This window comes from Microcaecilia unicolor, chromosome 7, assembly GCF_901765095.1.
Source record: "Microcaecilia unicolor chromosome 7, aMicUni1.1, whole genome shotgun sequence".
In the NCBI taxonomy this organism is placed as follows: domain Eukaryota; kingdom Metazoa; phylum Chordata; class Amphibia; order Gymnophiona; family Siphonopidae; genus Microcaecilia; species Microcaecilia unicolor.
The window spans coordinates 282,221,496-282,248,915 of record NC_044037.1 but is presented as its reverse complement, the minus strand read 5'-3'; the positions used below and the strand labels follow the sequence as shown (position 1 = coordinate 282,248,915).

The 27,420-nt window shown below is 44.6% G+C and overlaps 1 protein-coding gene across 1 annotated transcript in view; it reads right to left on the bottom strand.

Annotated features, from left to right (window-relative positions):
* LOC115474650 (adenylate cyclase type 5-like) overlaps positions 1-27,420 on the bottom strand; it is a 542,557-nt gene that overhangs the window by 120,801 nt on the left and 394,336 nt on the right. The window contains exons 11-12 of the mRNA XM_030210240.1: positions 19,773-19,870; positions 2,557-2,644 (exon numbers count right to left, since the gene is read on the bottom strand). Coding sequence (XP_030066100.1) covers positions 2,557-2,644; positions 19,773-19,870 — 186 coding nt within the window. The remainder of the gene's footprint in view (positions 1-2,556; positions 2,645-19,772; positions 19,871-27,420) is intronic.

The following is a 27,420-nucleotide window of genomic DNA, read 5'->3' as shown; positions in this document are numbered from 1 at the left end:
TCGGGTCAGTTGTGCCATTGTGAATAAAGACCTTGTTCAGGAAGACACTCATTGTGAGAGGACTTTTTGTTGGATCCACTGTTGTTTTACCCTATTGGTTTTCCTGTGGAGAGCTCACCTTCTGTGGGTGTTTGCTTCGTGTAACATATAGAGAGGGGCATAATTGAAAGGGGCGTCCATCTTTAAGGACGTCCATCTTCGAGAACATCCCCGCGATGTACGAACCGTATTTTCAAAATAGATGGGCATCCATCTTTCGTTTCGAAAATACGGTTTGGACGGACCAAAATTCCATGGATTTGGTCCTTTCTGAGATGGGCGTTTTTTTTTTTTAGCGATAATGGAAACTAAAAACGCCCAGCTCAGAAACGTCTAATCCAAGCCATTTGGTCGTGGGAGGGACAAATGTACAACACTACCATAGCTCTTAGGGGTGAAGGGGGCAACTACATGTGGGTACATTGGGTTTTAGAGGCATCCCATTTACCACCACAAGTGTTATAGGTAGGGGGGGGATGGTCCTGGGTCTGCCTGCCTGAAGTGCACTGCAGTACCCACTAAAAGTGCTCCAGGGACAGGACTTGTTGCTGCTGTATAACCTTGGCACAGCAGTTCACACCTGAAGACTAATCTCGCTGAAAACGTCCTTTATTTGAATAAGCACGTTTACTCACAGTTAACTGAAACAGGTAACTGAAAGACTCAAAACGGCTGCCATTTTGAGTCTTTTAGCTTCCGATCTTCCCCTGAGGATACTGCATGGTGAAACAGGGATCTCATGTTGGGAATCTTTGATGGTTTCAGCCTTCAGGTAAGTACTCTTTTCGCTGTGGAAGAATTGCTGCATTGAACTATATGGCTGAAATCACCCATTATTATACTATTGCCCAATTTGCCAGTTTTCTTCATCTGTATTTTCTTTCTGTCCTGGCGGACAGTAGTACAGCCCTGCAACAATACTCCTTCCCATCACACATGGAATTTCTATCCATAATGATTCCATGCTGTTATCTGTTTCATGTAGAATGTTTACTTTGACTCTTCTCTCTTTAACATATAGTGCAACCCCTCCCCTTCAATTTGATTCCCTCTATCATTGCGATATAATTTGTATCCGGTTAACACAGTGTTCCATTGTTTGTCCTCCTTCCACTAAGTCTCTGAGATGCCTGCTATATCTACCTCAACATTTAACGCTATATACTCTAACTCTCCCAGTTACTAGCATTTGTATATACTTCCAAATTGCGTTTTTTTCCTTGCATCTACAAGCTGCTTAGAAGTTGACGGGGATAATGCGCATCCTTTACCCTGCTCTCTCCTTGAACACACCTGGCTTTCTTTCACTATTATTGAAACCTCTCGATTGGGATTCCTTAAATGTCCCTGTTTCAGTAGTATCCTTCAGGGGTACTCCAGAATGAACCATGTGCTCCTGGGTGACTGTTTGAAAATATGCAAGAATGTCCAACATGAACAGCCATTTAACAAACTGAAAGGTCCAAATTATGAATGCCAAAAATCCAGGGACAAGGATGTCTGTCTGGCAGCATTTTTAGAGAAATGGCCACATCGACATCCACGCAGAGCAGAGGATCAGCCTAGTGGTTAGAGCAGTGGACTGTAAACCAAGGGACCGAGGTTCACATGCCATTTTAACTCTTTGTTTTAAGTAGAGGAGTGTGGTAGACGTGTTAGTCCACTCTTAAGGTTATCAATAGAAATCAAACAAAATAAAACATGGAAAAGAAAATAAGATGATACCTTTTTAATTGGACATAACTTAATACATTTCTTGATTAGCTTTTGAAGGTTGCCCTTCTTCGTCAGATCGGAAAACTCTTTGTTTTGTAATTGTGAGCCCTCCAGGAACAGAAAAATAGTACCTACTGTTTCTGAATGTATACCACTTCAGGCTTGCAGGTGGTTTATATATTTAGGTACAGTAGGTATTTTTTTTTTTCTGGAAGGCTCACTTATTAAACAAAAAAGACTTGAAGTGGGATTTGAACCAGTGTCTCTTGGGTCACAGTCTACTGCACTAACCACTAGGCTGCTCCTCAGACTTGCTTTCCCCTAATGTCAGCTTACAGAAAATCATCTGGATACACAGAACCCTCTGGGTGTCTATATACAGGTGTCTTATGGAATTACCCCTTATGTGCACACACACACCATATAGTTATACCAAGGCTGCCTATATGGTTAGCATGGTGGAGACTTGACAATTAGGGCCGTTTACTAAGGCACGCTAGCATTTTTAGCTCGCGCTAACGCTAGAGACACCCATATATTCCATGGGTATCTCTAACAGCAGGAGCTAAAAACGCTAGCGAGCCTACAGCGCAGCTTAGTAAACAGAGTCCATAATGTTTAAGCACAGGGTGGTGGGCACAGCTCTGACCACATTGTTGGACAGACTGGATAGACCTTGCAGGTAACTTTATCTGCCGTCATTTACTGTATTACTGTGCTATGACAAAAAGAGGAAACACGCATGGGGGCAAAAGGACAGGAAGGAACAAAAATAATACACTAGCTGCTTTCGGTACTCACCTTTATACAGGAGTAAATTGCCGAAATGAATACCAATGTTGCTAGCATCAGAAAACAGGTCAGATAAAAAGCCAGCATGAACGAAGAGCTGTAAACAAGGAATCAGGGGTTTTATTTCACCACATTAAGAAAAAAGCATTTACTTTTAACTTCAAGGTATCCAGTATATCTAGGGCACACTTGATAGGTTTGTCAACTTGTACCATGGCACATGCCACTAATTCTATAAACTTGTGCGCCCAAATTTACGCTTAGTGCCCAAATTTGTGTATGTGAAAGTTATAGAACAAGGTTGGCTGCATGCGTTGCACAACTTAATGTAATAACTGGCTGTTAATTGGAGTTTTATAGCCAATTATTGGCTTTATTTGATGTTAATATTAGCATTTGTGCACGCAAATGACCTTAGTCGCTATTCTAGACATGAGAGGGGCATGGGTGGATCAGGGTTGTGCCTAGCAGTTAGGCGCACTGGTTATAGAATACTAGGAATTACACCAGCCCCGCCTCCCGATCTTGACTAAGCTCCTGAGGATCCATTCCTTTGGCACAGGATTGGATCCTCAGGAGCTTAGTCAAGATCGGGAGGCGGGGCTGGTGGTTGGGAGGCGGGGATAGTGCTGGGCAGACTTATACGGTCTGTGCCAGAGCCGGTGGTGGGAAGCGGGACTGGTGGTTGGGAGGCGGGGATAGTGCTGGACAGACTTGTACGGTCTGTGCCAGAGCCGGTGGTTGGGAGGCAGGGCTGGTGGTTGGGAGGTGAGGATAGTGCTGGGCAGACTTATACGGTCTGTGCCCTGAAGAGCACAGGTACAAATCAAAGTAGGGTATACACAAAAAGTAGCACATATGAGTTGTCTTGTTGGGCAGACTGGATGGACCGTGCAGGTATTTTTCTGCCGTCATCTACTATGTTACTATGTTATGTATGTCTAAATGCCAACAGTTAGGCACAAACACTTACACCAGCCATTGACATGATGTAACGGCTTGTGCCTATAGTTGGGCGAGAAACTGAGGACTACTAGTAATTCTATAATTGCACTTACGTGTGGAATTGCCATTATAGGGTTCATGCTTAGTATGCGTCATCCCGGAGCCTAAGTTTTGGCGCTCTTTTTTTTAATCTACTCCACAATGTCTAGAACAGGGTTTCTTAACCAGAGGTAGCGTGTGGGAAGAGGTCAAACGGGGAGTGCAGAGAAGGGTCTTGCAAACTGATGCAATTAATTGAACTTTCTAGACAAAGGGAGGCAGTTATTGGTAGTATAACTGTGTACGACTGTAATTTTAATAGTATGTTAGCACTTAGCATGTTAGTAGCTAACAGGTAGTGACATATGTAGCTATCAGTACCAGGGGCGTATCTGGACTTCGCCGGTAGAGGGGTCCAGAGCCAAGGTGAGGGGGCACATTAGCCCCCCCCCCCCCGGCGCCGCCACCATCCCCCCCGGCGCCGCCGCCACCACTGCCAGAACCAGAACCACCTCCAACAACTGTCGCCCACCCGCCCGACGACCCTCTCGACCCCCCGCCCGCTGTCGCTTACCTGTGCTGGCGGGGGACCCCAACCCCCGCCAGCCGAAGCCGTCGTCCTTCGTTCGTTTTCTTCTTTCTGAGTCTGACTCTGACGTCCTGCACACGTTCTGCACGTTGTGTACGTGCAGGACGTCAGAGACGAGTCAGACTCAGAAAGAAGAAAACATACGAACGAAGGACGACGGCTTCGGCTGGTGGGGGTTGGGGTCCCCCGCCAGCAAAGGTAGGCGACGGCAGGTTGGCGGCGGGAGGAGGGTTGCGAGGGCCGTCGGTAGGGGAGTCCAGGGCCAAATCTACGGGGGCCCTGGCCCCCGTGGCCCCATTACAGATACGCCCCTGATCAGTACTCACTAGTGAAAACGTGGTTTAGGAAGCAGGTGCAAGGGTTTCACTAATCAATAAAAGGGATGAGGGAACCAAAAAAAGACTAAGAAACCCTGGCCTAGAATAAAGGCAGATCTAATAGTGATACACATTCTACACCACTCAGGATTTTATAGACTTCAATCATATCTCCCCATAGCCATCTTTTTTCCAAGCTGAAGAGCCCTCATCTCTTTAGCTTTTCCTCATATAGGAGGAGCTCCATCCCCTTTATCATTTTGGTTGCTCTTCTTTGAACCTTTTCTAATACCGCCATATCTTTTTTGAGATATGGTGACCAAAATTGAACACAATACTCAAGGTTTAGGTCGCACCACGGAGCGATACGGAGACGTTATAATATTCTTGGTTCTTATTGTGCATCACTTTCCTACTAATTCCTAGCACCCTGTTTGCTTTTTTGGCCGCCGCCACACACTGGGCAGAAGATTTCAGTGTACGGTCTACAATGACACTTGAATCTTGTTCTTGAGTGCCAACTCCTAAGGTTGACCCTTGTATCAACAAAGGTAGAAAAAAATTGTATTCTGAATTTATCAAAATACTAGGAAAAAAGGCCTGTTTCTGAAACGAATGAAACGGGCGCTAGCAAGGTGTTTCTGTTCCGATGCATGGCAGCAGGCCAGGCCATCTATGCCCCTCCCCCAGAGCTGTGCAGTCGTCCCAGCCCCCGAGATCGTCGGTGACCGGTTCTCCCCCCACTTCCTCCGTCCCTGTGGACGCTACCCACTACCCCAGGTCGGTCGCTCGCTCCCCCACCCAGGTCACCGCACCGCCCACAACTTTGCCGCTCCACATGCCTCCCCCCCCTTTTCTAAGAACGGCCCACGCCCCCTCCATTGCACTAACACAGCCAATACCTCACAAACGCAACAGTACAGCACATCGCTTCCTTTCGGGTCTTCTTCCCTCCTTTTGTCCCGCCCTCGTGTGACGTAAGTTCCGGAAGGGCGGGACACAGGGAGGGAAGAAGAGATGAAGAGAAGCGATGTTGTGTACTGCTGCGTTTCTGAGGTATTGGCTGTGTTAGTTCAATGGAGGGGGCGTGGGCCGTTCTTAGAAAAGGGGGGGGGGGAGGCGAGTGGAGCGGTAAAGTTGTGGGTGGTGCGGTGACCTGGGTGGGGGAGTGAGCGAGCGACCTGGGGTGGTGGGTAGCAGCCAGAGGCTTCGGGGGAGATTTTCAAGGAACGCGAAGGGAGGGCAGTAACACGAAGGGAGGGAGGGTGTTCAAATCGGAGGGAGGGGTGAAGTCGGTGGGAGGGGCGTGAGGGGTGTTGAAGTGGGACGGATGGAGGAAGGGAGTGACGTGTGTGGATGGGGAGGGTAGGGGGATGGGCGGGGCCTATGTCGGCGAGTGTAGTTGTGGTCATTAGTACCCGCCCTCAACGTCATAAAGTTTTGACGTGAGGGCGGGGCACAGATACCTGATTACTAAAAGTGGGTTACAGAGCTTCGAACTTACGAACCCTGAAGCCACAAAGTAAGGTTTAGAACGTTGAGGGTGCGTTTTATGTGCAGATGGGGCGTGGCGGAGGGCGGGTCTATGAGTGAGGGTGAGTGGTCCTCATAGGTCATAGCCTGGCCTACTGAACAGTACAGGAGTTGAGTGCTTCACTGCCATGGAGTGAGCTTCAGAACGTTTGAGGTGGGTTTTATTTATATAGATTTCAGTATGGGGAAACATACATTTCTGAAATCTTTCATTTCAGTTCCTATGTCTCTAATATTGCTGTGCATGCAGAGTCTGAGGCTCTTTTTTTTGCTTTTACTACTACTACTACTTAGCATTTCTATAGCGCTGCCAGGGTTACGCAGCGCTGTACAAGTTTAGACATGGGGAAGGACAGTCCCTGCTCAAGAGAGCTTACAATCTAATGGTAACAAGCTATGTAGCCAGTGTAGGTATCAGGAAAGGGGAAGGTGGTTAGGCGCCAAAAGCTCTTTGCTACCTTGTTTTATATTTGTTGAGGGTTTGTCTGTGACCAAGGCGTGGTATTGCTAGCTGCTAGTAATTTCTAGTATGTGTAGGTGTTTCTTATCAATAAGTGTAGCCAGCAGCCCTTCCTCAGGCCTCAGACCCTCCTCTATCATACCATATTTATCCTTCAAATGCCCTCTCTACACTTTGAGAGGCAGATGCATCAAGCAAACGTTAAAAAAATCTAAATCGTTAAAGTCCCTAACGATTTTTAAAAAACGAAGAATGCACCAAAACAACAAGTCACACATGCTCGGATCGGTATTGAAAAGTACAATGTATCAAAGAATCATAATATACGTCGGTAATCGGCCCCTAAATCATGCGCAGAGCAGCCAAGCGTTATGTTAGCAGCTCTGCGCATGCCACAAACAGTCAAAACACAAGTACATGGCTCCCAAATCAAAACAAAAATTTAAAAAAGGGTCGGGAGGGGGCAAAGGCGCTCGTCAGGAGCGTCCTGTATGGCCGTCCTTGCCCCCCCCCGCCCGAGGTCGCCGTTCCCCCCCCCCCCCGCTTCCCCCTGCATTATAAATTAAAAAGCAAAACATACCGTTAGCAGCCCCGGCCCCCCTCCCTTCCTCACTACTCTGTCTCCCCTCAGCTCCGCCTCCCAACATCCTCCGCCCTGTGCCTCGCCCCCTCTTGGGGTCGTCGCTGCCATTCCCCCCCCTCCACTGGGCCCCCCCTCCCTCTTACCGGGCCCGTGCAGCGCCTCTCTCCTCCATCCGAAGGCGCTGCACGGGCAAGAAGAAAAGCCGATGTCTGTCTTCGCCCAGCTTCGGTCGCGCGTCTCTCTCCTCCTGGGCCTGCCCCCGTCTGATGTCAGTAACCTACGCCATTTTTTACTCATTCCAAAAGTGCAAAGACTAGGGGACACTCAAGGAGGTTACATGGAAATACTTTTAAAACAAACCGGAGGAAATATTTTTTCACTCAACGAATAGTTAAGCTCTGGAACTCTTTGCCGGAGGATGTGGTAACAGCAGTTAGTGTATCTGAGTTTAAAAAAGGTTTGGACAAGTTCCTGGAGGAAAAGTCCATAGTCTGCTATTGAGACAGACATGGGAAAGCAACTGCTTGCCCTGGGATTTGTAGCATGGGATGTGGCCACGATTTGGATTTCTCCCAGGTAGTTATGACCTGGATTGGCCACTGTTGGAAGCAGAATACTGGGCTAGATGCACCATCGGTCTGACCCAGTGTGGCTATTCTTATGTTCTTACGCTTTTATATTCTATGCATGCAATCAAATATTTGGAGGAACGGTTTCTAAGTCATCATGGAAGCATTGAAAGGGGTACCACAGTTTAATCTGGAAGAGGAGTATGGTATCAGTGAAATAACAACATTGGTTCAACATTACCAGAAACAACTTTCACCACCAAACATATATAATGAATGCATACAAGATGTTCATAATGAGTGGTATGAATTCAAAGCCCTGAGAAAGAGAAAGAAACTTGGCAAGCTGCTGAATTTAGCACTGACTAATAATGAAATGTTTCCTATTTTGGAAAAATTGATGTCCTTAGTGTATGTGCTGCCTGAAAGGGGTTTCAGTCTCATTAATTTTGTGAACAACAGATTTAGTTCATCAATGGAAACAGAAAGCTTAAACGACTTGTTGATTATCAACATGAATGGCCCTTCCATGGTGGAATTTGATCCTTCAAAGGCTCTGGACCAGGGGCGTATTTGCTATGGGGCCACAGGGGCCTGGCCCCCGTAGATTTACACCTGGCCCCCTACCGACGACCCTCTCAACTCCTCTCCTCCCACCGTCACTCCGCCGTCGCACCTCACCTCCCTTTGCTGGCGGGGGACCCCAACCCCCACCAGCCGAAGTCTCCTTCCTTCCTTCCTTCGTTTGGGTTTGGTTTCCAACGTCCTGCACGCACGTAAATGTGCAGGACGTCAGACTCACAGAAACAGAACTTGTTTCTGTGAGTCTGACATCCTGCATGTTGTACGTGCATGCAGGACGTCAGAAACCAAACCCAAAGGAAGGAAGGAAGGAAGGAAGGAAGGAAGGAGACTTCGGCTGGTGGGGGTTGGGGTCCCCCACCAGCAAAGGGAGGTGAGGTGCGACGGCGGAGTGACAGCGGGAGGGGGGGTTCAAAGTAGTTGGAGCCAGGTGGTGGTGTCATCGTCGGGCGGGTGGTTGTGTCGTCGTCGTCTTCGGCAAGAGGGGGGGATTTAAAGTAGTTGGAGGCAGTGGTGGCGGTGGGCGGGCAGGGGGGGTGGTGGTGGTGTCGTCGTCTTCAGCGGGGGGGGGGGCTAAAATGTGCCCCCCCTCGGCTCTGGCCCCCCCTACCGTTGAAGTTCAGATACGCCCCTGCTTTGGACCAGTAGTATTTTAGTTTAAAAATTACAAGACATGTGCATGGCCACAAAAGACCACATGTGATGTAGGTCTGAAGGCATAAGAACAATTTCCTTTATATTTTTGTTCATATATATTTTTAAATCTACTTGGAGGTTTTAAGAAATGTTCTTGCACTGCTTTGGGGAAGAAAAGGAGACACAGATATAGCTTGTGAAGTAAATTATTGCAAGCTGCATTCTGGGGATATACAGTAATGTGTCTGGAAAGGATTACAAAGCTATTTTTAAAGCTCTGGAACTTGATGCAAGAGCCATTATCTCCCAGGAGTGGCCAGCCTCCAAAAACTCCAAGGCCAGGGAACAGCAACAACTCATCTGGGAAGTCACAAAACATCCCAGAGGAAAATTCAAAGAACTGCAGGCCTCTGTAGCTTCAGTTTAATTTACCTCTTCTCCAACAAGCTCTAGCCCTGATGGTCAGGATAACATGTACTCAGCCAGATGAGGGACAGGATAAACAAACACAAGCGAATGCTTTGAAAACTGTTAAGATGTCTGGGGAAGATATGCTTTCTTGGGATGGAAAAAGCACAGAACTTTTGATGGTAAGAGCTTTAAAGATTGTGTGAGGGCAGGCTGAAACTCTTGATACAGAGAGAAACTACCTATAACTGTATCCCTTGTTATGTGTAAACACAGCATAGCAAACCATACAGATTCTACCTTCATCAATATGTTTAACAGTAGCGCATTCGCACAACACTTTCCCTTCTGTTTCAATGCCAGTTCACCTTTGTCTAATATTACATTTTGTTTAAACTTCAAAAACCACTCAGTGTGACACATATGTCAACAATAGTGGAAATCACGAGGGGGACAAATACTTTTTTTTTTATATCACTGTGTTTACAATTGTTTCATACCTTTTTTGCATTTTTCTATGTTTCAACTGCTGCTGTAGTATGTAGTCTGTTGTGTATGTAGTCTGTTGGGCGATCCATAAGTATGCATGTATAAATAAATTCCTGGTGGTCCAAATCTGGCTGTGAGATTTTTGGGCTGGCTCCTAGGTCCTCAGAAAATTTGACAAGGCTTGCCCTATGTGTTTACTTTCCCTATGTGGACTTTACTAGATTCTGGGGATAATTTTATAAGTTACTAGTAAAAAAAAGGCCCGTTTCTGACACAAATGAAATGGGCGCTAGCAAGGTTTTCCTCGGCTCCCCTGCAGCCACCCATGTCCAGCGACCCTCCTCTCCCCCTGCGCCCACTGCAGCCACCCATGTCCAGCGACCCTCCTCTCCCCCTGCGCCCACTGCAGCCACCCATGTCCAGCGACCCTCCTCTCCCCCTGCGCCCACTGCAGCCACCAATGTCCAGCGAACCTCCTCTCTCCTCTGCCCTCCCTCCTGCCACCCATGTCCAGCGACCCTCCTCTCTCCCCTGCCCCCCCTCCAGCCACCCATGTCCAGCGACTCCCTGCCCCCCCTGCAGCCACCCATGTCCAGCAACCCTCCTCTCTCCCCTGCCCCCCTCCAGCCACCCATGTCCAGCGACCCCCTGTCCCCCTTGCAGCCATCCATGTCCAGTGATCCTCCTCTCTTCCCTGCCCCCCCTTCAGCCACCCATGTCCAGCGACCCTCCTCTCTCCCCTGCCCCCCCTCCAGCCACCCATGTCCAGCGACCCTCCTCTGGACATGGATCAGCTGTGAGGCATGTTCCCCCCCCCCCCCCACGGGTTCTGAAGTTGACATCATAATGGCTACGGTGATGTCAGCCTGATCTACGGAGCCTAGCAGACCAACTCGGAATGAGCCACGGTCCCAGGTAGCAAGTCAGAACGTTGGAGGTGAGAATTATTATATAGGATGTGTTTAAATGATTACAATGCTAGCATACCCACACGTGTCCACATGCTGTTCTGTAACTATGCACTGACTGCTAGATTCTATATATGGTGCCTGAAAATTCAGAGTGGAAAAAAATATGCCTACAAGTATTCTCTAAAATATGCCTAAATTTTATAGAATTGGTTTAAATTTCCACGTGGTATATACAGGGGCATAGCCACACAACAGATTTTGGGTGGGCCTAGGCAAGAAGTGGGTGGGCACCAAGTGTTCTCCCCCTCCCCACCACCACCAAAAAAATATCTCAGCTGGCAGAAAAATGCTTCTTTCCACCATAGCAGTCTGCAGCAGGCATGCGCTGAAAACTGAGCTTCTGCAGGTGCTGGTATCGTGGAGAGTACTATTACTACTACTACTACTTATCACTTCTATAGCGCTACAAGGCATACGCAACGCTGTACACCATACATGAAAAGACAGTCCCCGCTCAAAGAGCTCACAATCTAAAAACGGAATGTTGCTAGTGGAATAGCAACATTCCATGTAGAATCTCAAGTAATAGCAACATTCCAGAATCTCAAATAGTAGCAACATTCCATGTTCCACTGCACTAACCACTAGGCTACTCCTCCACTAGCAACATTCCATCTAGAAGCCTGCCCTTGCAAATCAGCAACGCGGCCGTGCAGGCTTCTGTTTCTGTGAGTCTGATGATGTCAGACTCACAGAAACAGAAGCCTGCGCAGCCGCATTGCTGATCTGCAAGGGCAGGCTTCTACATTACTACTACTACTTATCACTTCTATAGCGCTATAAGCCATATGCAGCGCTGTACACCATGTACACCATACACGAAAGACAGTCTCTGCTCAAAGAGCTCACAATCTAAAAAGACAGGTAAACAGATAGAACAACTAAGAATTAAAGAGAATTAAAGGGAATTAGAGGTGGGGTACAGGGCAAGTGAGGAGAGGTTAGGAGTCAAAAGCAGTGTCAAAGAGGTGGGCTTTTAGCCTGGACTTGAAAACGGCCAAAGACGGGGCTAGACGTACAGGCTCGGGAAGTTTATTCCAAGTGTAAGGTGCAGCGAGATAAAAGGAATGGAGTCTGGAATTAGCAGTAGAGGAGAAGGGGACAGACAAGAGAGATTTATCTACAGAGTAGCATTTTTGTTACCATCAGGGGGAAATCTTCAGCTGGTGGAGCTGGGGATCTCCACCAGCTACTGCTAAATGTGTGCTACTGTTGGGTGGGCCCCAGCCCACCTGTGGCTATGCCACTGGGTATATAGAATTACACTGCAAGCCTCTCTACGCAATGAAATGTAGTCACGGCCATTTACGTTAAGTTTTACTTGACACAAATCCTGACACCTAAATTAAATGCACAGCGATTGTATTCTTCTATAACGACGGACATAGATTTTAAAAACTCTCATGCCTTACCCCTGGCCACACCTCCTTTTCAACTACGCGAGTTAGAATTCAGGTGCGCCACATTACAGAATACGCTTAGCGAGTTGTGTGTGTAAATCTTAATTAATGTCAATTAGTGCTGATAATTGCTTAACATTCAATTAACAGCGCTGATTAGTTAGTTAAACAATTAAGTTACATGCATTTTTTAAAGAATATGCTTCAATTTCCACGTGGAAATTATGACGCGTTATATAGAATCCCAGGGTTAGCTCCAATAGTGCGCAGTTTACAGGTGGGCAGATTCAGGGCAAAGCATGTGCTGGACACACTTACACATGTAACTTATAGACTACTATAAGTTATGCGTATATCTCCTGAACTTAGGCACATATACTTATTCCTTTAAGAAAAAAGCACCATATAGAAACCCTCTGGGTGCCTATATATATATATATATATATATATATATATTTATTTATTTATTGATTTATTTGCAGCATTGGTATCCCACATTTTCCCACCGATTTGCAGGCTCAATGTGGCTTACATTATGCCGTAATGGCGATCGCCATTCCGGAATGAGAAATACAGAATATTTAAAGTACATGTAAAGTACAGAAAATATAAACTACTACTACTACTACTTAACATTTCTAGAGCGCTACTAGGGTTATGCAGAGCTGTACAATTTAACAAAGAGAGACAGTCCCTGCTCAAAGAGCTTACAATCTAATAGACAAGTGAACGGTCGGTCCGATAGGGGCGGTCAAATTGGGGCAGTCTGGATTCACTGAACGGTAAGGCTTAGGTGCCGAACGCAGCATTGAAGAGGTGGGCTTTAAGCAAAGACTTGAAGACGGGCAGGGAGGGGGCTTGGCGTAAGGGTTCAGGAATATAGGTTATAAGAAAATAGAATATAAAATAAAATATAGAAAATAGGTTATAAGAAGTAGATATACAGTTCAATTCAGGCATTAAAGATCAAGGGTAAATGTAAATCATTCAACAGTAACAATGTGAATAAAGTAGACAAATAAAAGAGTTCAATGTTATCTTGTTTTGATAAAGTTTTGATATCTGGCCATTTATGAAGGATCCTTTAGGTAAGTCTCTTTGAACAGGTTAGTCTTTAGTAACTTACGGAAGTTTTTATGGCAGTTGGTAGTGCATTCCACAGTTGCGTGCCAATGTAGGAGAAGCTAGATGCATAAATTGATTTATATTTAAGTCCTTTGCAACTGGGGTAATGGAGGTTCATGAAAGTGCGTGATGATCTTTTTGTGTTCCTTGCTGGTAGGTCTATGAGGTCTGACATGTATAACGGGGCCTCGCCATGAATAATTCTATAAACCAGGGTACAGGTTTTGAATACAATTCGATCTTTTAATGGGAGCCAACGCAACTTTTCTCTGAGGGGTTTGGCGCTTTCGTATTTCGCTTTTCCAAATATGAGTCTAGCTGCATACCGCAGCCGTTTGGAGTTTTTTTTTTAAATGATTTGTGCTTTGCATCCAGCGTAGATGGAATTGCAGTAATCTAAGTGGCTCAGCACCATTGATTGCACCAGGTTGCGGAATATCTCCCTAGGGAAGAAAGGTTAAACTCTTTTGAGTTTCCACATCTTCTTTGTTACATTTTCCGCATAGCTTTCTAGTGTGAGATTTCTATCAATTGAGACTCCCAGAAGTTTCAAGGTGTCTGAAACAGGGAGAGTATGGTTTGGGATATTTATAGTGGTATGTTTAATCTTGTTATATTGCGATGAAAGGATAAGACATTGTGTCTTTTGTGCTCTTTATAGAATTAGCCCCTGCCTAACTTCTATATATAGAACTCAAAGTAGAGGAGTGTGGTAGCCGTGTTAGTCCACTCTTAAGGTTATCAATAGAAATCAAACAAAATAAAACATGGAAAAGAAAATAAGATGATACCTTTTTTATTGGACATAACTTAATACATTTCTTGATTAGCTTTCGAAGGTTGCCCTTCTTCCTCAGATCGGAAATAAGCAAATGTGCTGGCTGACAGTGTATATAAGTGAAAACATTCAAGCATTACTATGACAGTAAAATAGATACTATTGGAGATTCTACATGGAATGTTGCTATTCCACTAGCAACATTCCATGTAGAAGGCTGCGCAGGCTTCTGTTTCTGTGAGTCTGACGTCCTGCACGTATGTGCAGGACGTCAGACTCACAGAAGCAGAAGCCTGCGCGGCCACGTTGGTGATCCGCAAGGGCCGACTTCTACATGGAATGTTGCTAGTGGAATAGCAACATTCCATGTAGAATCTATAGAAATCAAACAAAATAAAACATGGAAAAGAAAATAAGATGATTCCTTTTTTTATTGGACATAACTTAATACATTTCTTGATTAGCTTTCGAAGGTTGCCCTTCTTCCTCAGATCGGAAATAAGCAAATGTGCTAGCTGACAGTGTATATAAGTGAAAACATTCAAGCATTACTATGACAGTAAAATAGATACCATTGGAGATTCTACATGGAATGTTGCTATTCCACTAGCAACATTCCATGTAGAAGGCTGCGCAGGCTTCTGTTTCTGAGAGTCTGACGTCCTGCACGTATGTGCAGGACGTCAGACTCACAGAAGCAGAAGCCTGCGCAGCCACATTGGTGATCTGCAAGGGCCGACTTCTACATGGAATGTTGCTAGTGGAATAGCAACATTCCATGTAGAATCTATAGAAATCAAACAAAATAAAACATGGAAAAGAAAATAAGATGATTCCTTTTTTTATTGGACATAACTTAATACATTTCTTGATTAGCTTTCGAAGGTTGCCCTTCTTCCTCAGATCGGAAATAAGCACATGTGCTAGCTGACAGTGTATATAAGTGAAAACATTCAAGCATTACTATGACAGTAAAATAGATACCATTGGAGATTCTACATGGAATGTTGCTACTATTGGAGATTCTACATGGAATGTTGCTATTCCACTAGCAACATTCCATGTAGAAGGCTGCGCAGGCTTCTGTTTCTGTGAGTCTGACGTCCTGCATGTACGTGCAGGACGTCAGACTCACAGAAGCAGAAGCCTGCGCGGCCACATTGGTGATCCGCAAGGGCCGACTTCTACATGGAATGTTGCTAGTGGAATAGCAACATTCCATGTAGAATCTATAGAAATCAAACAAAATAAAACATGGAAAAGAAAATAAGATGATACCTTTTTTATTGGACATAACTTAATACATTTCTTGATTAGCTTTCGAAGGTTGCCCTTCTTCGTCAGATCGGAAACACCCTTCTAGAAGGGTGTTATTTTGTTTGATTTCTATATATAGAACTCAAAATTGTGTGCACAATTTAATTGCATAACAAACCAATCAGCACCAGTAATTAGGTGCTATCGATTAATGGCGCTAATTGGCAGCTATTTGAATTTAAACATGCATCTTCCTAGTCATGATTCTATAAAGAGGTGAGTGTAAATTATTCCATGTGGATCTGAAAAGGAGGCATGGCCATGGGTGGGTCTGATTTCCAACTGTTCTGCAAAGCCATGATTCCTGCTCCCATCTCTAGGTGAAGTTAAGAATAAAGGAGGTAATTTTACAATGTCACTGCTGTACCTACAGTGGGGGAAATAAGTATTTGATCCCTTGCTGATTTTGTAAGTTTGCCCACTGACAAAGACATGAGCAGCCCATAATTGAAGGGTAGGTTATTGGTAACAGTGAGAGATAGCACATCACAAATTAAATCCGGAAAATCACATTGTGGAAAGTATATGAATTTATTTGCATTCTGCAGAGGGAAATAAGTATTTGATCCCCCACCAACCAGTAAGAGATCTGGCCCCTACAGACCAGGTAGATGCTCCAAATCAACTCGTTACCTGCATGACAGACAGCTGTCGGCAATGGTCACCTGTATGAAAGACACCTGTCCACAGACTCAGTGAATCAGTCAGACTCTAACCTCTACAAAATGGCCAAGAGCAAGGAGCTGTCTAAGGATGTCAGGGACAAGATCATACACCTGCACAAGGCTGGAATGGGCTACAAAACCATCAGTAAGACGCTGGGCGAGAAGGAGACAACTGTTGGTGCCATAGTAAGAAAATGGAAGAAGTACAAAATGACTGTCAATCGACAAAGATCTGGGGCTCCACGCAAAATCTCACCTCGTGGGGTATCCTTGATCATGAGGAAGGTTAGAAATCAGCCTACAACTACAAGGGGGGAACTTGTCAATGATCTCAAGGCAGCTGGGACCACTGTCACCACGAAAACCATTGGTAACACATTACGACATAACGGATTGCAATCCTGCAGTGCCCGCAAGGTCCCCCTGCTCCGGAAGGCACATGTGACGGCCCGTCTGAAGTTTGCCAGTGAACACCTGGATGATGCCGAGAGTGATTGGGAGAAGGTGCTGTGGTCAGATGAGACAAAAATTGAGCTCTTTGGCATGAACTCAACTCGCCGTGTTTGGAGGAAGAGAAATGCTGCCTATGACCCAAAGAACACCGTCCCCACTGTCAAGCATGGAGGTGGAAATGTTATGTTTTGGGGGTGTTTCTCTGCTAAGGGCACAGGACTACTTCACCGCATCAATGGGAGAATGGATGGGGCCATGTACCGTACAATTCTGAGTGACAACCTCCTTCCCTCCGCCAGGGCCTTAAAAATGGGTCGTGGCTGGGTCTTCCAGCACGACAATGACCCAAAACATACAGCCAAGGCAACAAAGGAGTGGCTCAGGAAGAAGCACATTAGGGTCATGGAGTGGCCTAGCCAGTCACCAGACCTTAATCCCATTGAAAACTTATGGAGGGAGCTGAAGCTGCGAGTTGCCAAGCGACAGCCCAGAACTCTTAATGATTTAGAGATGATCTGCAAAGAGGAGTGGACCAAAATTCCTCCTGACATGTGTGCAAACCTCATCATCAACTACAGAAGACGTCTGACCGCTGTGCTTGCCAACAAGGGTTTTGCCACCAAGTATTAGGTCTTGTTTGCCAGAGGGATCAAATACTTATTTCCCTCTGCAGAATGCAAATAAATTCATATACTTTCCACAATGTGATTTTCCGGATTTAATTTGTGATGTGCTATCTCTCACTGTTACCAATAACCTACCCTTCAATTATGGGCTGCTCATGTCTTTGTCAGTGGGCAAACTTACAAAATCAGCAAGGGATCAAATACTTATTTCCCCCACTGTATATGCACAAATGGTCTCTTCTAAAACACTGACTGCCTTAAATGTATGAGTATTGGCATGAATTGTATGTACTCTGCTGGTAAGGTGTGGCCAGGTGGCAGTCTTGATAGGGAATGGGAGTACTTCACATATATGCAAGTAGACTGCAAAGTAAGGAGTTCTTTTACTAAGTTGCAGTAAGCACTAATGCATGCTTACTGCAGCTTAAAATGTCTTACTGCGGTTCGAGCTCAGGTGCCCATGGTAATTTAGTGATCAGCATGCAATTCCCAAGCATTAAAGAACAGATTATATTTTTTTGTGCTGGGGGCGGGTCTGGGCGAAGAGTGGGTGTGTTGTGATCTAATCCGTTAGCAAAGCAACATTGCCGCACATTATCCGATTAACGTGTGGTTAGCTCGTGAGCCTTTATGCCTAAAAATAGGTGTTGGCAAGTGCTCACGTGCTAAAGGTCATGCACTAATGAGAAAATTATCACATGGCCATTAATGCAGGAAACAGAAAAATCGGCCATTTTACCCCTACAGGAAAAATGGCCTTAGCATGTAGGAAAGACTCATGTAAGGACACACTAAGGCCACTTTTTACCATAGCCTAGTAAAAGAGCCCCTAAGCTAATGTACAGTACAAGCAGTGCGTTTTTTTTTGTAGCAAAAAAGGTGCCGGTACTCAAATGCCAGGCCACTCTTCAGGAGTGGGGTGATCACTGAGGGACCCACTCCCACAATAGCCAGGCCCCCTGCAACCAGTCACAGAAATCTATGACAAGGCAGAATTGGTGTGTAGAGCCTGAGCTCTTTCATTAAAATTTGCAGATAAAACTTGGGGACCATGGGTCAATTTTGGCAGACAATGGAAAAGGTGCCGGTACTCAGTACCCCCCCAAGTACCCCCTCAAAAAAAGCCCTGAGTACAAGAGTAGAAGTGCAAAGTATGTGCAAACAATTACACCTTTTCTCGATCATGGCTTCAACTGAAGGTACATTCTCTGTCACTTATGCTAGTATTCTTGGGGGGAGAACATTGGTGCTACATCATTCTGCTCGGATTTGCAGCAGTATTAGCTGGTTTTGTGAAAATCCAGGTACGACCAAGTCAGTGCTACTTAACCAGGTAGGAGCCTCTCCTACTTGTTAAGTAGCTTTGAATATTGGGCCCTATAATTTTGTTAACCATCAATTAGAATATAATTTTTATTCTATTAATTCCAGGACTGGGAAATTTTCACAGCGTTAGTAATGAACAGCAGCTATACTACTTTAGGGAAAAGTCCATTGAACCTTTTTTTTTTGGGGGGGGGGGGGGGGGGGTTGCCGGGTTCTTGAAGCCTGGATTGCAGGGGCGTAGGCAGACCTGCCATTTTAGGTGGGCCCACAGTTAATCTGGGTGGGCCCTTCCCACCCCCCGACCCCACTGTCTCCTACCCCTGTACATACATACAATATAGTTTTATTTTAATGACCAGACGGCTGCCCTGAACCCCCTCCCCCCCCAGTCATAACTCAGAGCCATTGCCTGTCACAATTCCTATAGGCAACCTGCAGGCTTCTCTCTACTATATTCCCCACCAAAGAAACAAGAAGTGACATTATTGAGGGCAGAACCTGATGGAAAGCAGATGCCAGGCCACGAGTGGAGAAGAGGGAGAGAGAGTAGTGAGGCGCTGCCAGTGACGAGCTTTGGGGGCCTCATGGGCTGCTGACTGGGTGGGCTTGTGCCCACCCAGGCCCACCCTTAGCTACGCCACTGCTGGATTGGCCGCTGTCAGAGACAGGATGCTGGGCTTGATGAACCCTTGGTCTTTTATTTATTTATTGCATTTGTATCCCACATTTCCCCACCTATTTGCAGGCTCAATGTGGCTTACAATGAATCGTTATTGGTAGACAGAGATTGGAAGATAACAATCAGTGTTGCATAGAGAGCGTGAATAGCATAACAAAGAGTTCAAACAAGCATTTATAATAAAGAAGACTATTCTGATATAGGTAAGGTGGAGAAGTGTCACATTTACAGCTGTTGATCTTTGTGGTATGCCTTGTTGAAGAGGTGGGTCTTCAAGGATTTACGAAACTTAGTTAGTTCCCAAATAGTTTTTAATTTGCGCGGCAATGCGTTCCATAACTGTGTACCCAGGTAAGAAAAGTTGGACGCATGCGTTAGTTTGTATTTGAGACCTTTATAGCTGGGGAAGTGAAGATTAAGGAATGTGCGGGATGATCTTTTGGCGTTTCTGGGTGGCAAGTCTACCAGGTCTGACATGTAGGCTGGGGCATCTCCGTGAATGATTTTATGAATTAGAGAGCATATCTTGAACGCGATACGTTCTTTGAGTGGAAGCCAGTGTAATTTTTCCCCTAGGGGTTTAGCGCTTTCATATTTTGTTTTTCCGAATATGAGTCCCAGTATGGCGGTACTTATGTACTTATGTTTTTATGGGAGAGACGTATTATTTCACTTGGGCGTGCTAACTGGAGTTATCAAGGAGGGAATGCAAAAGGACAGAGGTTATCTACTCACTGTGGTACGATAGTGATCTGAACAAAGCAGATGAAGAGGAAGACGAGAGAGGCACAAGCCACATATGCTCCAAATCGGTCATCCACTTGCTTGGAGTACTGCATGGAAAAGAATGACAACTCATGAGACGCACATTTGCCAAAAAAAGTGCAGCAAAAATTCCAAACAAAAGTGTTTCAAGTCAGTTCAAAGAAAGAGTCACTTGTTGAATTCCTTGAACAATACAGAGAAAACTGTCAAAAGAATATTTTTAATGAGCGATGTTTACAAGTCTAACAGCTTTCCACTGTACTTTGGACAGCTGTGCCAACTTGCATGACAAAACACATACTACCACAAGGCGTCACCGTTAATCAGTGTCTCGTGGAAGCTCTGCCGTGTGTGCAGACGTCCACTAGAAAAACAACCATAAGAATCCAAACCACTTAGGACACTGCTCTTATGGACTGACCCTTTTTTATCTTTACCTCTCCACCCCGCTTATCCCTTTCCATTTATTGTACTCGCCTATTTGTTATTTAAAATGTTGTAAGCCACATTGAGCCTGCCAGCAGTGGGAAATTGTGGGGTATAAGTGTTGTAAAATAAAATAAATAATAAATAGCATTGTAGAATAATTAGACTGACTAAACCGTTTGTCAAATTCAGCTTTTCTCAAACTGCCCCCTCTACTAACCCACTTATAAATTATGGGGCCCTTTTACTAAGCAGCGTAAGGCTCTACGTGCGCCCAACGAGGGCCAAAATGAAGTTACCACCCGGCTATCGCGTGGCTCTTGCGGTAATTTCATTTTTGACGTTCGTCTGATACACGCGGCTGATAAATAATTTTTATTTTCAGATGCGTGTATTGGATGCACGCCAAGTGGCATTTGGCGCGTGTAGGTCATTACCGCCTGGTTACTGTGTGAGACTTTATCGCTAGGTGAAAGGCTGGCGGTAAGGTCACAAACCCAAAATGGACACACTGCAGTTTTGATTTTGCCGCATGTCCGTTTTTGGCAAAAAATTTTTAAAGGCATTTTTTTTTTACAGGCAAGCTGAAAAATGATTCTGCATGCGCCCAAACACGCGTCTACACTACCGCAGGCTATTTTTCAGCGTCCCTTTCTAAAATGGCCCCTAACAGTGGCGTACCCACAGGTGGGCCTGGATGGGCCGGGGCCCACCCACTCAGAGTTCAGGTCCACCCAACGGTAGCACATGTTTAGTGGTAGCTGGTGGGGATCCCAAGCTCTGCCAGCTGAAGACTTCCCCCTGATGGTAATGAAAATGCTGCTCTCCACAATACTGGCACCAGTGCATGCTGTTTTCAGCGCATGTCTGCTGCAGACTACCAAGGTGGAGAGAAGCATTTTCCCACCAGCTGAGATATTTTTTTGGTAGTGGGGTGAGAACATTTGGTGCCCACCCACTTCTTGCCTAGGCCCACCCAAAATCTGCTGACTGGCTACGCCCTTGGCCCTTAAGTTATATTCACCCCCAATCTTCAATACCTCTCAAAAGAGCACCTCAATTAAATCTCACCGTGGACAATGCCTGCACCTTCTTGCCTTTATCATACGGAATGCTGACTTTGAGGTTGATACCAAAGTGATTTAAATGACCAGGAAAGGCTCCTGGCTATTTAAATTGCTTGTCCGGTGCAACTGGGTATTTCAGTGGCACGTACTCGGATAGTGCCGCTGAATATACCCAGTTAGCACCTACATCGCAGGACCAAGACTGTGGAATTCTCTACCTTCTTGGATCTGAGCCTTAAGAAATATGGATGAATTGAAATGTTTTGTTTCAGAAAGCATTTCATATTTCTTAGGGGCTAGTCTTGGACTGTTTGGATTCTGATGTTTTATCAGATATTGTTTTGATGTATGTCTGTGAAATGTGTATTATTGTTATGATTGTCAATTGTTCCCCGCTCAGGATTGTAGATGTGTGGGTAATAAATGTTTTAGATAAATAATTAAAATAAATAAACCAAAACCAGGTTTATTTGCTTGGAGTTGGCACTTATCTGGTTAAGTGCTGATTGCAATAATATTCTGTACTTCTCATTCCGGAAATGGCGATCACCATTACGGCATAATGTAAGCCACATTGAGCCTGCAAAGAGGTGGGAAAATGTGGGATACAAATGCAGCAAAATAAATAAATAAATATTGAGCACAAAGGCGGAGATTGCTGAAATCAGTGCCAACTAAGTGTATTCTATAATTGGTGCCTAGATTTAGGCACTGATTGAATACGCTTAATTGATATTTCAGCGCCTAAATCTACGTGCATCCATTTACCCCAATGAAAAAGTGGCATAAATCCCAGCGCATACATTTGGGCGCATTGGGCCACACTCTATAACTAGGTGCATAAATTTCAGAACACCCACAAAATGCCCATTTCCTCCGCCCATAACCATGCCCCTTTTTTGCCTGTGCACGTTAGAAGTTTGGCGCACATCGTTATAGAATACGCTTAGAAAGTCGTGCACCTAAATTCCAATCAGTGTCAATTAGTGCTCATTATTGCTTGTTAAGTGCTGTTATCAGCGCTCATTAGCTTGTTAAATTACGCGCATTGTTTTAGAATCTGCGCTGATTTTGGCACGGATCTCTAGTCTCGCTATATAGAATCTAGAGGTTAATGGGATAAACAGGCCTGCATAAAACACAGTCCTGAATATTGCACTTAACCAGATAAGTGTTAACCGGCTATGCATACCCGGGCATTCAATGTTGGTGACCGGACATGGTCCAGCCTTGAATATGTGCAGGATACTGCTGGTGGTAGCCCCAAAAAACAACAGTAACGTACCTCACCATTGTCATATAAAATCATCAAACAACATTGGAGCCCCATATCTAGCCTGGAGCAGAGTTAAACAAATCATGCAAACAGATCCCAAACAGTTATTTAAAAGGCAATGGGGGTTATTTTAGAAGGGTTTGTTACTTTTTAAAAGTATTTAAGTAAAAAGTAAAAGTACAGGCTTCAAAAGTAGTGAAGTAAAAGTAGAAAGTCTTATCCAAAGAGAATACTCAAGTAAAAAGTACAGCTCTTCAAACTACTTTTTTACTTCAAAGTAAAAAGTATTCTTAACAAGTTGGACCACAGAATCTAGTATGTTTACAAGCTAACTTCCAGGAGGTTATACAAGGTCCTTTCTAGAAAAAAAACAAACCACTCTGAATGTTGCAGTGGGCAGAAAAACATTAATACACCTATTGGAAAACAAAACAAACTGGACTGGTACAGATTAGTCCTACACAGACACTTGATGATAACAGAATATCTGGCCTTTTTCACATATGAATAGAGATAGACCCTCATGAAGTACCGAATAAGTAACCAGAAACTAAAAGTAGAAATATGTAGACACAAATTAAACTGAACCCCCAAGAAGCCATATTCTACATACAGTGCAAAACCAAAGAAACAGAAACAGTGGCATGTCCCCTTTGTACCATGCAAAATAGATAGAGAGCAGATGTAAATTTCAAAAACTGACATATTCAACTGCTAAAATTAAAAATTAACAAATAAAAGAAAAGCAGAAAATAAAGTGATGCCTTTTTATTGGACTAACTTGTTATATTTTTAGACTAGTTTTTGGTGGCCAAAACTTCCTTCCTTAAGTCAGGACAAGCATACTATTACAGCAGTGTACTGTACTGACCTGAAGAAGTAGGTTTTGGTCTCTAAATGTTAGTAAAAACAAATGTATATAGTCCAACAAAAAGGTGTTACATTTTTTCCTTTTATTTATATTTATTAATGTTTTTAAGTTGACTAACACGGCTACCGTATCCTAAAAAAAAATCTTTTTTCTACTTTTGCTGACTGGCCATTTAATTTTTCTAATTGTGTTGGTCTAAGTCTCTGGTTACTGCTTTCCTGTCTTCTTTTAACTCGCTATCCAAGGGTCTCCTGTCTGTGTGTCATTTTTTTCCCCATTCTTCTTCACCTCTTCCAACAAAATCAACTCCAACACTGACCTGTCCCAGCTCTGTCGGTGCTTGAGCACCCACAGTACTTGGACTGTGTCCAGGTAGGGGTCATTTCTATTGGGTTCAGCATCCCAAATCATTTTGAAAAGTTAACTCCAATGCCCCCACCTATCCAGTCTTGCCCAATTTCTCTCTCTCCCCCAGCCTCTGTCTGCTGCTCCTCCACTTTTATCCAGTATCACCCGATCTCTCTCTGTCACTCTCACTCTCTCCATCCCCATTCATCCAGTCTTGCCTAAGTTCTCTCTCTCTCTCCACCTCCCATCCACTGCGGCCCTGCAGCACAGTCTCATTCGCTCCACCCCGTGCACCTCTGCTGGGCCCCTGCTAATAAACTACCATGGGAGACATGCAGAGCCCGGCTCTCTGCAGCACTGCTAGTGCTTCCTGTGCTGGAAGTTTACATCAGAGGAGGTGGGCCTTGTTCAGGAAGCACTAGCAGTGTTGCAGAGAGCCATGTTCAGTGGTGTGCTGGAGCAGGCTCTCACAGGCTCCCAAGAGCCGGTTGTTAAGTTTTTAAGAATTTTGGGAGCCGGTTGTTAAAGTAGGGCCCTCCATGGCTACTTTAACAATTGGCTCCCAAAATGTGGGCTTGGGCCCCCTGCTGAACTATCTTTTACTTTGCTGGTGGGGATGCTGAGCCCTGCCAGCCAAGTAAATAGACTGCTGCTGCTCCCCGCTCCTTGTTTCCAGCTCCGGGCAGCAGGCTGGGACTTCTCGAACATGTGAGAGAAGTTCCAGCATGCTGCTCAGAGCAAGACGTTGGGAGTGGTGGCAGTCCATTTATTGGCTGCCAGCAAAGGTATGCCTAGCGTGCCCGCACGAAGGGAGGGAGGAGAGAGAGGCAAGTGTTGCTCCCCCCCCCCACCCCACCCCCCGGCCCTTCCAACTGCAGAGCTGGCTACATCCGGAGAAAGAGCCTGTTGTTAAAAATTTACCAGCACACCCCTGTCCATGTTCCATACATCTCCCATGGTAGTTTATTAGCATGAGTCCAGCAGAGGGAGCAAACTGTCCTGCAGGGACACGGTGGATGGGAAGGGAAAGGGAGTGGGCCCTGCATACAGTGAAGGTGCAGTTCAGACTGGGGAGGCAGCTGAGCTTGACAACAACAAAGTAATAGCCAATCAACAGCTGTTCTGGGCAGGTGTAGAGGGCGGGGGCTAGGATTTCCAGGTGATGTCAGACCCTGACTTGGGCCTGAACTTCCAGTCCCAGCTCAGCTGTTTTTGGGACCAAAGGTTCAGGCCCAATCAGCTGCAAGCTGTGTCTGACATCATTTGGAAAGCCTGTAGAAGGGGAGAAGCAGAGGGATGGAAAATACTTTTTTAAAAAACTACTTTCAAAAATTTGTACTTCGTTACCAAATACAAAAGTACAGCTTAAATGAAACTTGTTACAAGTAAAAAGTATTGCAAGAAAAAAAAAAAGTAACTAGTTACAAGTAAAAGTACTGGCATTACTACCCATCTCTGAGCATCTCCACCTGGAAATAGCGGTGTTTAAATATGTAGATCAGCCACATGTGCAAACAGCAATTTTAGAAAGCTGCTATTTACATGTGGATGACTATAGCATGTAGAGATGTCGGGGGGAGGGATATTTTGGAAATGGAACAGGCATGGTTTAAATGGAATAAAGATCTAGACACGTATGCCACATTTTACAAGGGGAATACAGCAGACCAAAAAATTTCAGTGTCGAATTTTACTTCTACCCTGAGGAATGCACAGGTCCCAATTTGAAGGGTTGGGTGGAAAGGCTGACAGAACCCCCCACTCTTGAAGCCATCCCTAGACCATGTATATAAGAACATAAGAACACAAGAATAGCCATACTGGGTCAGACCAATGGCCCATCCAACACAGTATCCTGTTTCCAACAGTGGCCAATCCAGGTTACAAATACCTGGCAGAGACCCAAATAGTAACAACATTCCATGCTACCAATCCCAGGGTAAGCACTGGCTTCCCCACGTTTATCTCAATAGCAGACTATGGATTTTTCCTCCAGGAATTTGCCCAAACCTTTAAACCCAGATAACTGCTGTTACCACATCCTCTGGCAACGAGTTCCAGAGCTTAAGTATTCATTAAGTGAAAAAACATATTTCCTCCTATTTCTTTTAAAAGTATTTCCATGTAACTTCATTGAGTGTCCCCTGGTCTTTGTACTTTTTGAAAGAGTGAAAAATTGATTCACTTCTACCCATTCTACAGCACTCTGGATTTTGTAGACCTCAATCATATCTCCCGTCAGCCAACTCTTTTCCAAGCTGAAGACCCTTTAGCCTTTCCTCAAATGAGAGGAGTTCCATTCCCTTTATTATTTTGGTCGCAAACCTTTTCTAATTCTGCTATATCCTTTTTGAGATACGGCAATCAGAACTGAGCACAATACTCAAGGTGAGGTTGCACCATGGAGTGATACAGAGGCATTAGAGTATTCTTTGTCTTATTTACTATCCCTTTCCTAATAATTCCTAGCATTCTGTTTGCTTTTTTGTCTGTCACCGCACATTGGGCAGAAGATTCAGCATATTGTCTACAATGACACCTAGATCTTTTTCTTGGGTGCTGACTCCCAAGGCGAACCTTAGCATCAGGTAACTATGATGTGGATTATTCTTCCCAATGTACATCACTTTGCATGTGCCAACCTTAAATTTCATCTGCCATTTGGATGTCCAGTCTTCCAATTTCCTAAGGTTTTCCTGCAATTTTCACAATCTGCATGTGTTTTGACAACTTTAAATAGTTTTGTGTTATCTGCAAATTTAATCACCTCACTTGCTCTGATTTCCAAATCTTTAATAAATATGTTAAATAGCACTGGTCCCAGTACAGATCCCTGTGGCACTCCACAATTCACCCTCCTCCATTGAGAATAATGACCATTTAACCCTACCCTCTGTTTTCTATCCAATAACAATTCCTATTTTTATTGTAAACCACTTTGATTTAAGTGGTCTATAAATGTGTAAAATAAATAAATAAATAATCCACAACAGAACATTGCCTCCTATCCCATGATTCTTTAATTTTCTTAGAAGTCTCTCATGAGAAACTTTGTCAAACACGTTCTGAAAATCAACTGGCTCACCTTTATCGACATGTTTAGTCATGCCTTCAATGAGATAAAGCGAACTAGTGAGGCAAGACTTTCCTTGGCTGAATCCATACTGATTCTGTCCCATTAAATCATGTCTTTCTATGTGTTCCATAATTTTATTCTTTATAATAGTTTCCAATATTTTGCCTGGTACTGACATCAGGCTTACCACTCTGCAACGAATTCCAGAGTTTAATTACACATTGAGTGATGAAACCTTTTCTTCGATTCATAATAAATTTACTACTTTGTAGCTTCATTGCATGCCCCCTAGTCCTAGTATTTTTGGAAAGAGTAAACAAACGATTCACGTCTACCCGTTCCACTCCACTCATTACTTTATAGACTTCTATCATATCTCCCCTCAGCCGTCTCTTCTCCAAGCTGAAGAGCCCTAGACGCTTCAGCCTTTCCTCTCAGAGGAATCATCCCATCCCCTTTATCATTTTCGTTGCCTTCTCTGTACCTTTTCTAATTCCATTATATCTTTTTTGAGATGTGGAGCAGGGGGTGAGGAGGTCTTCAGTGCTGGAGAA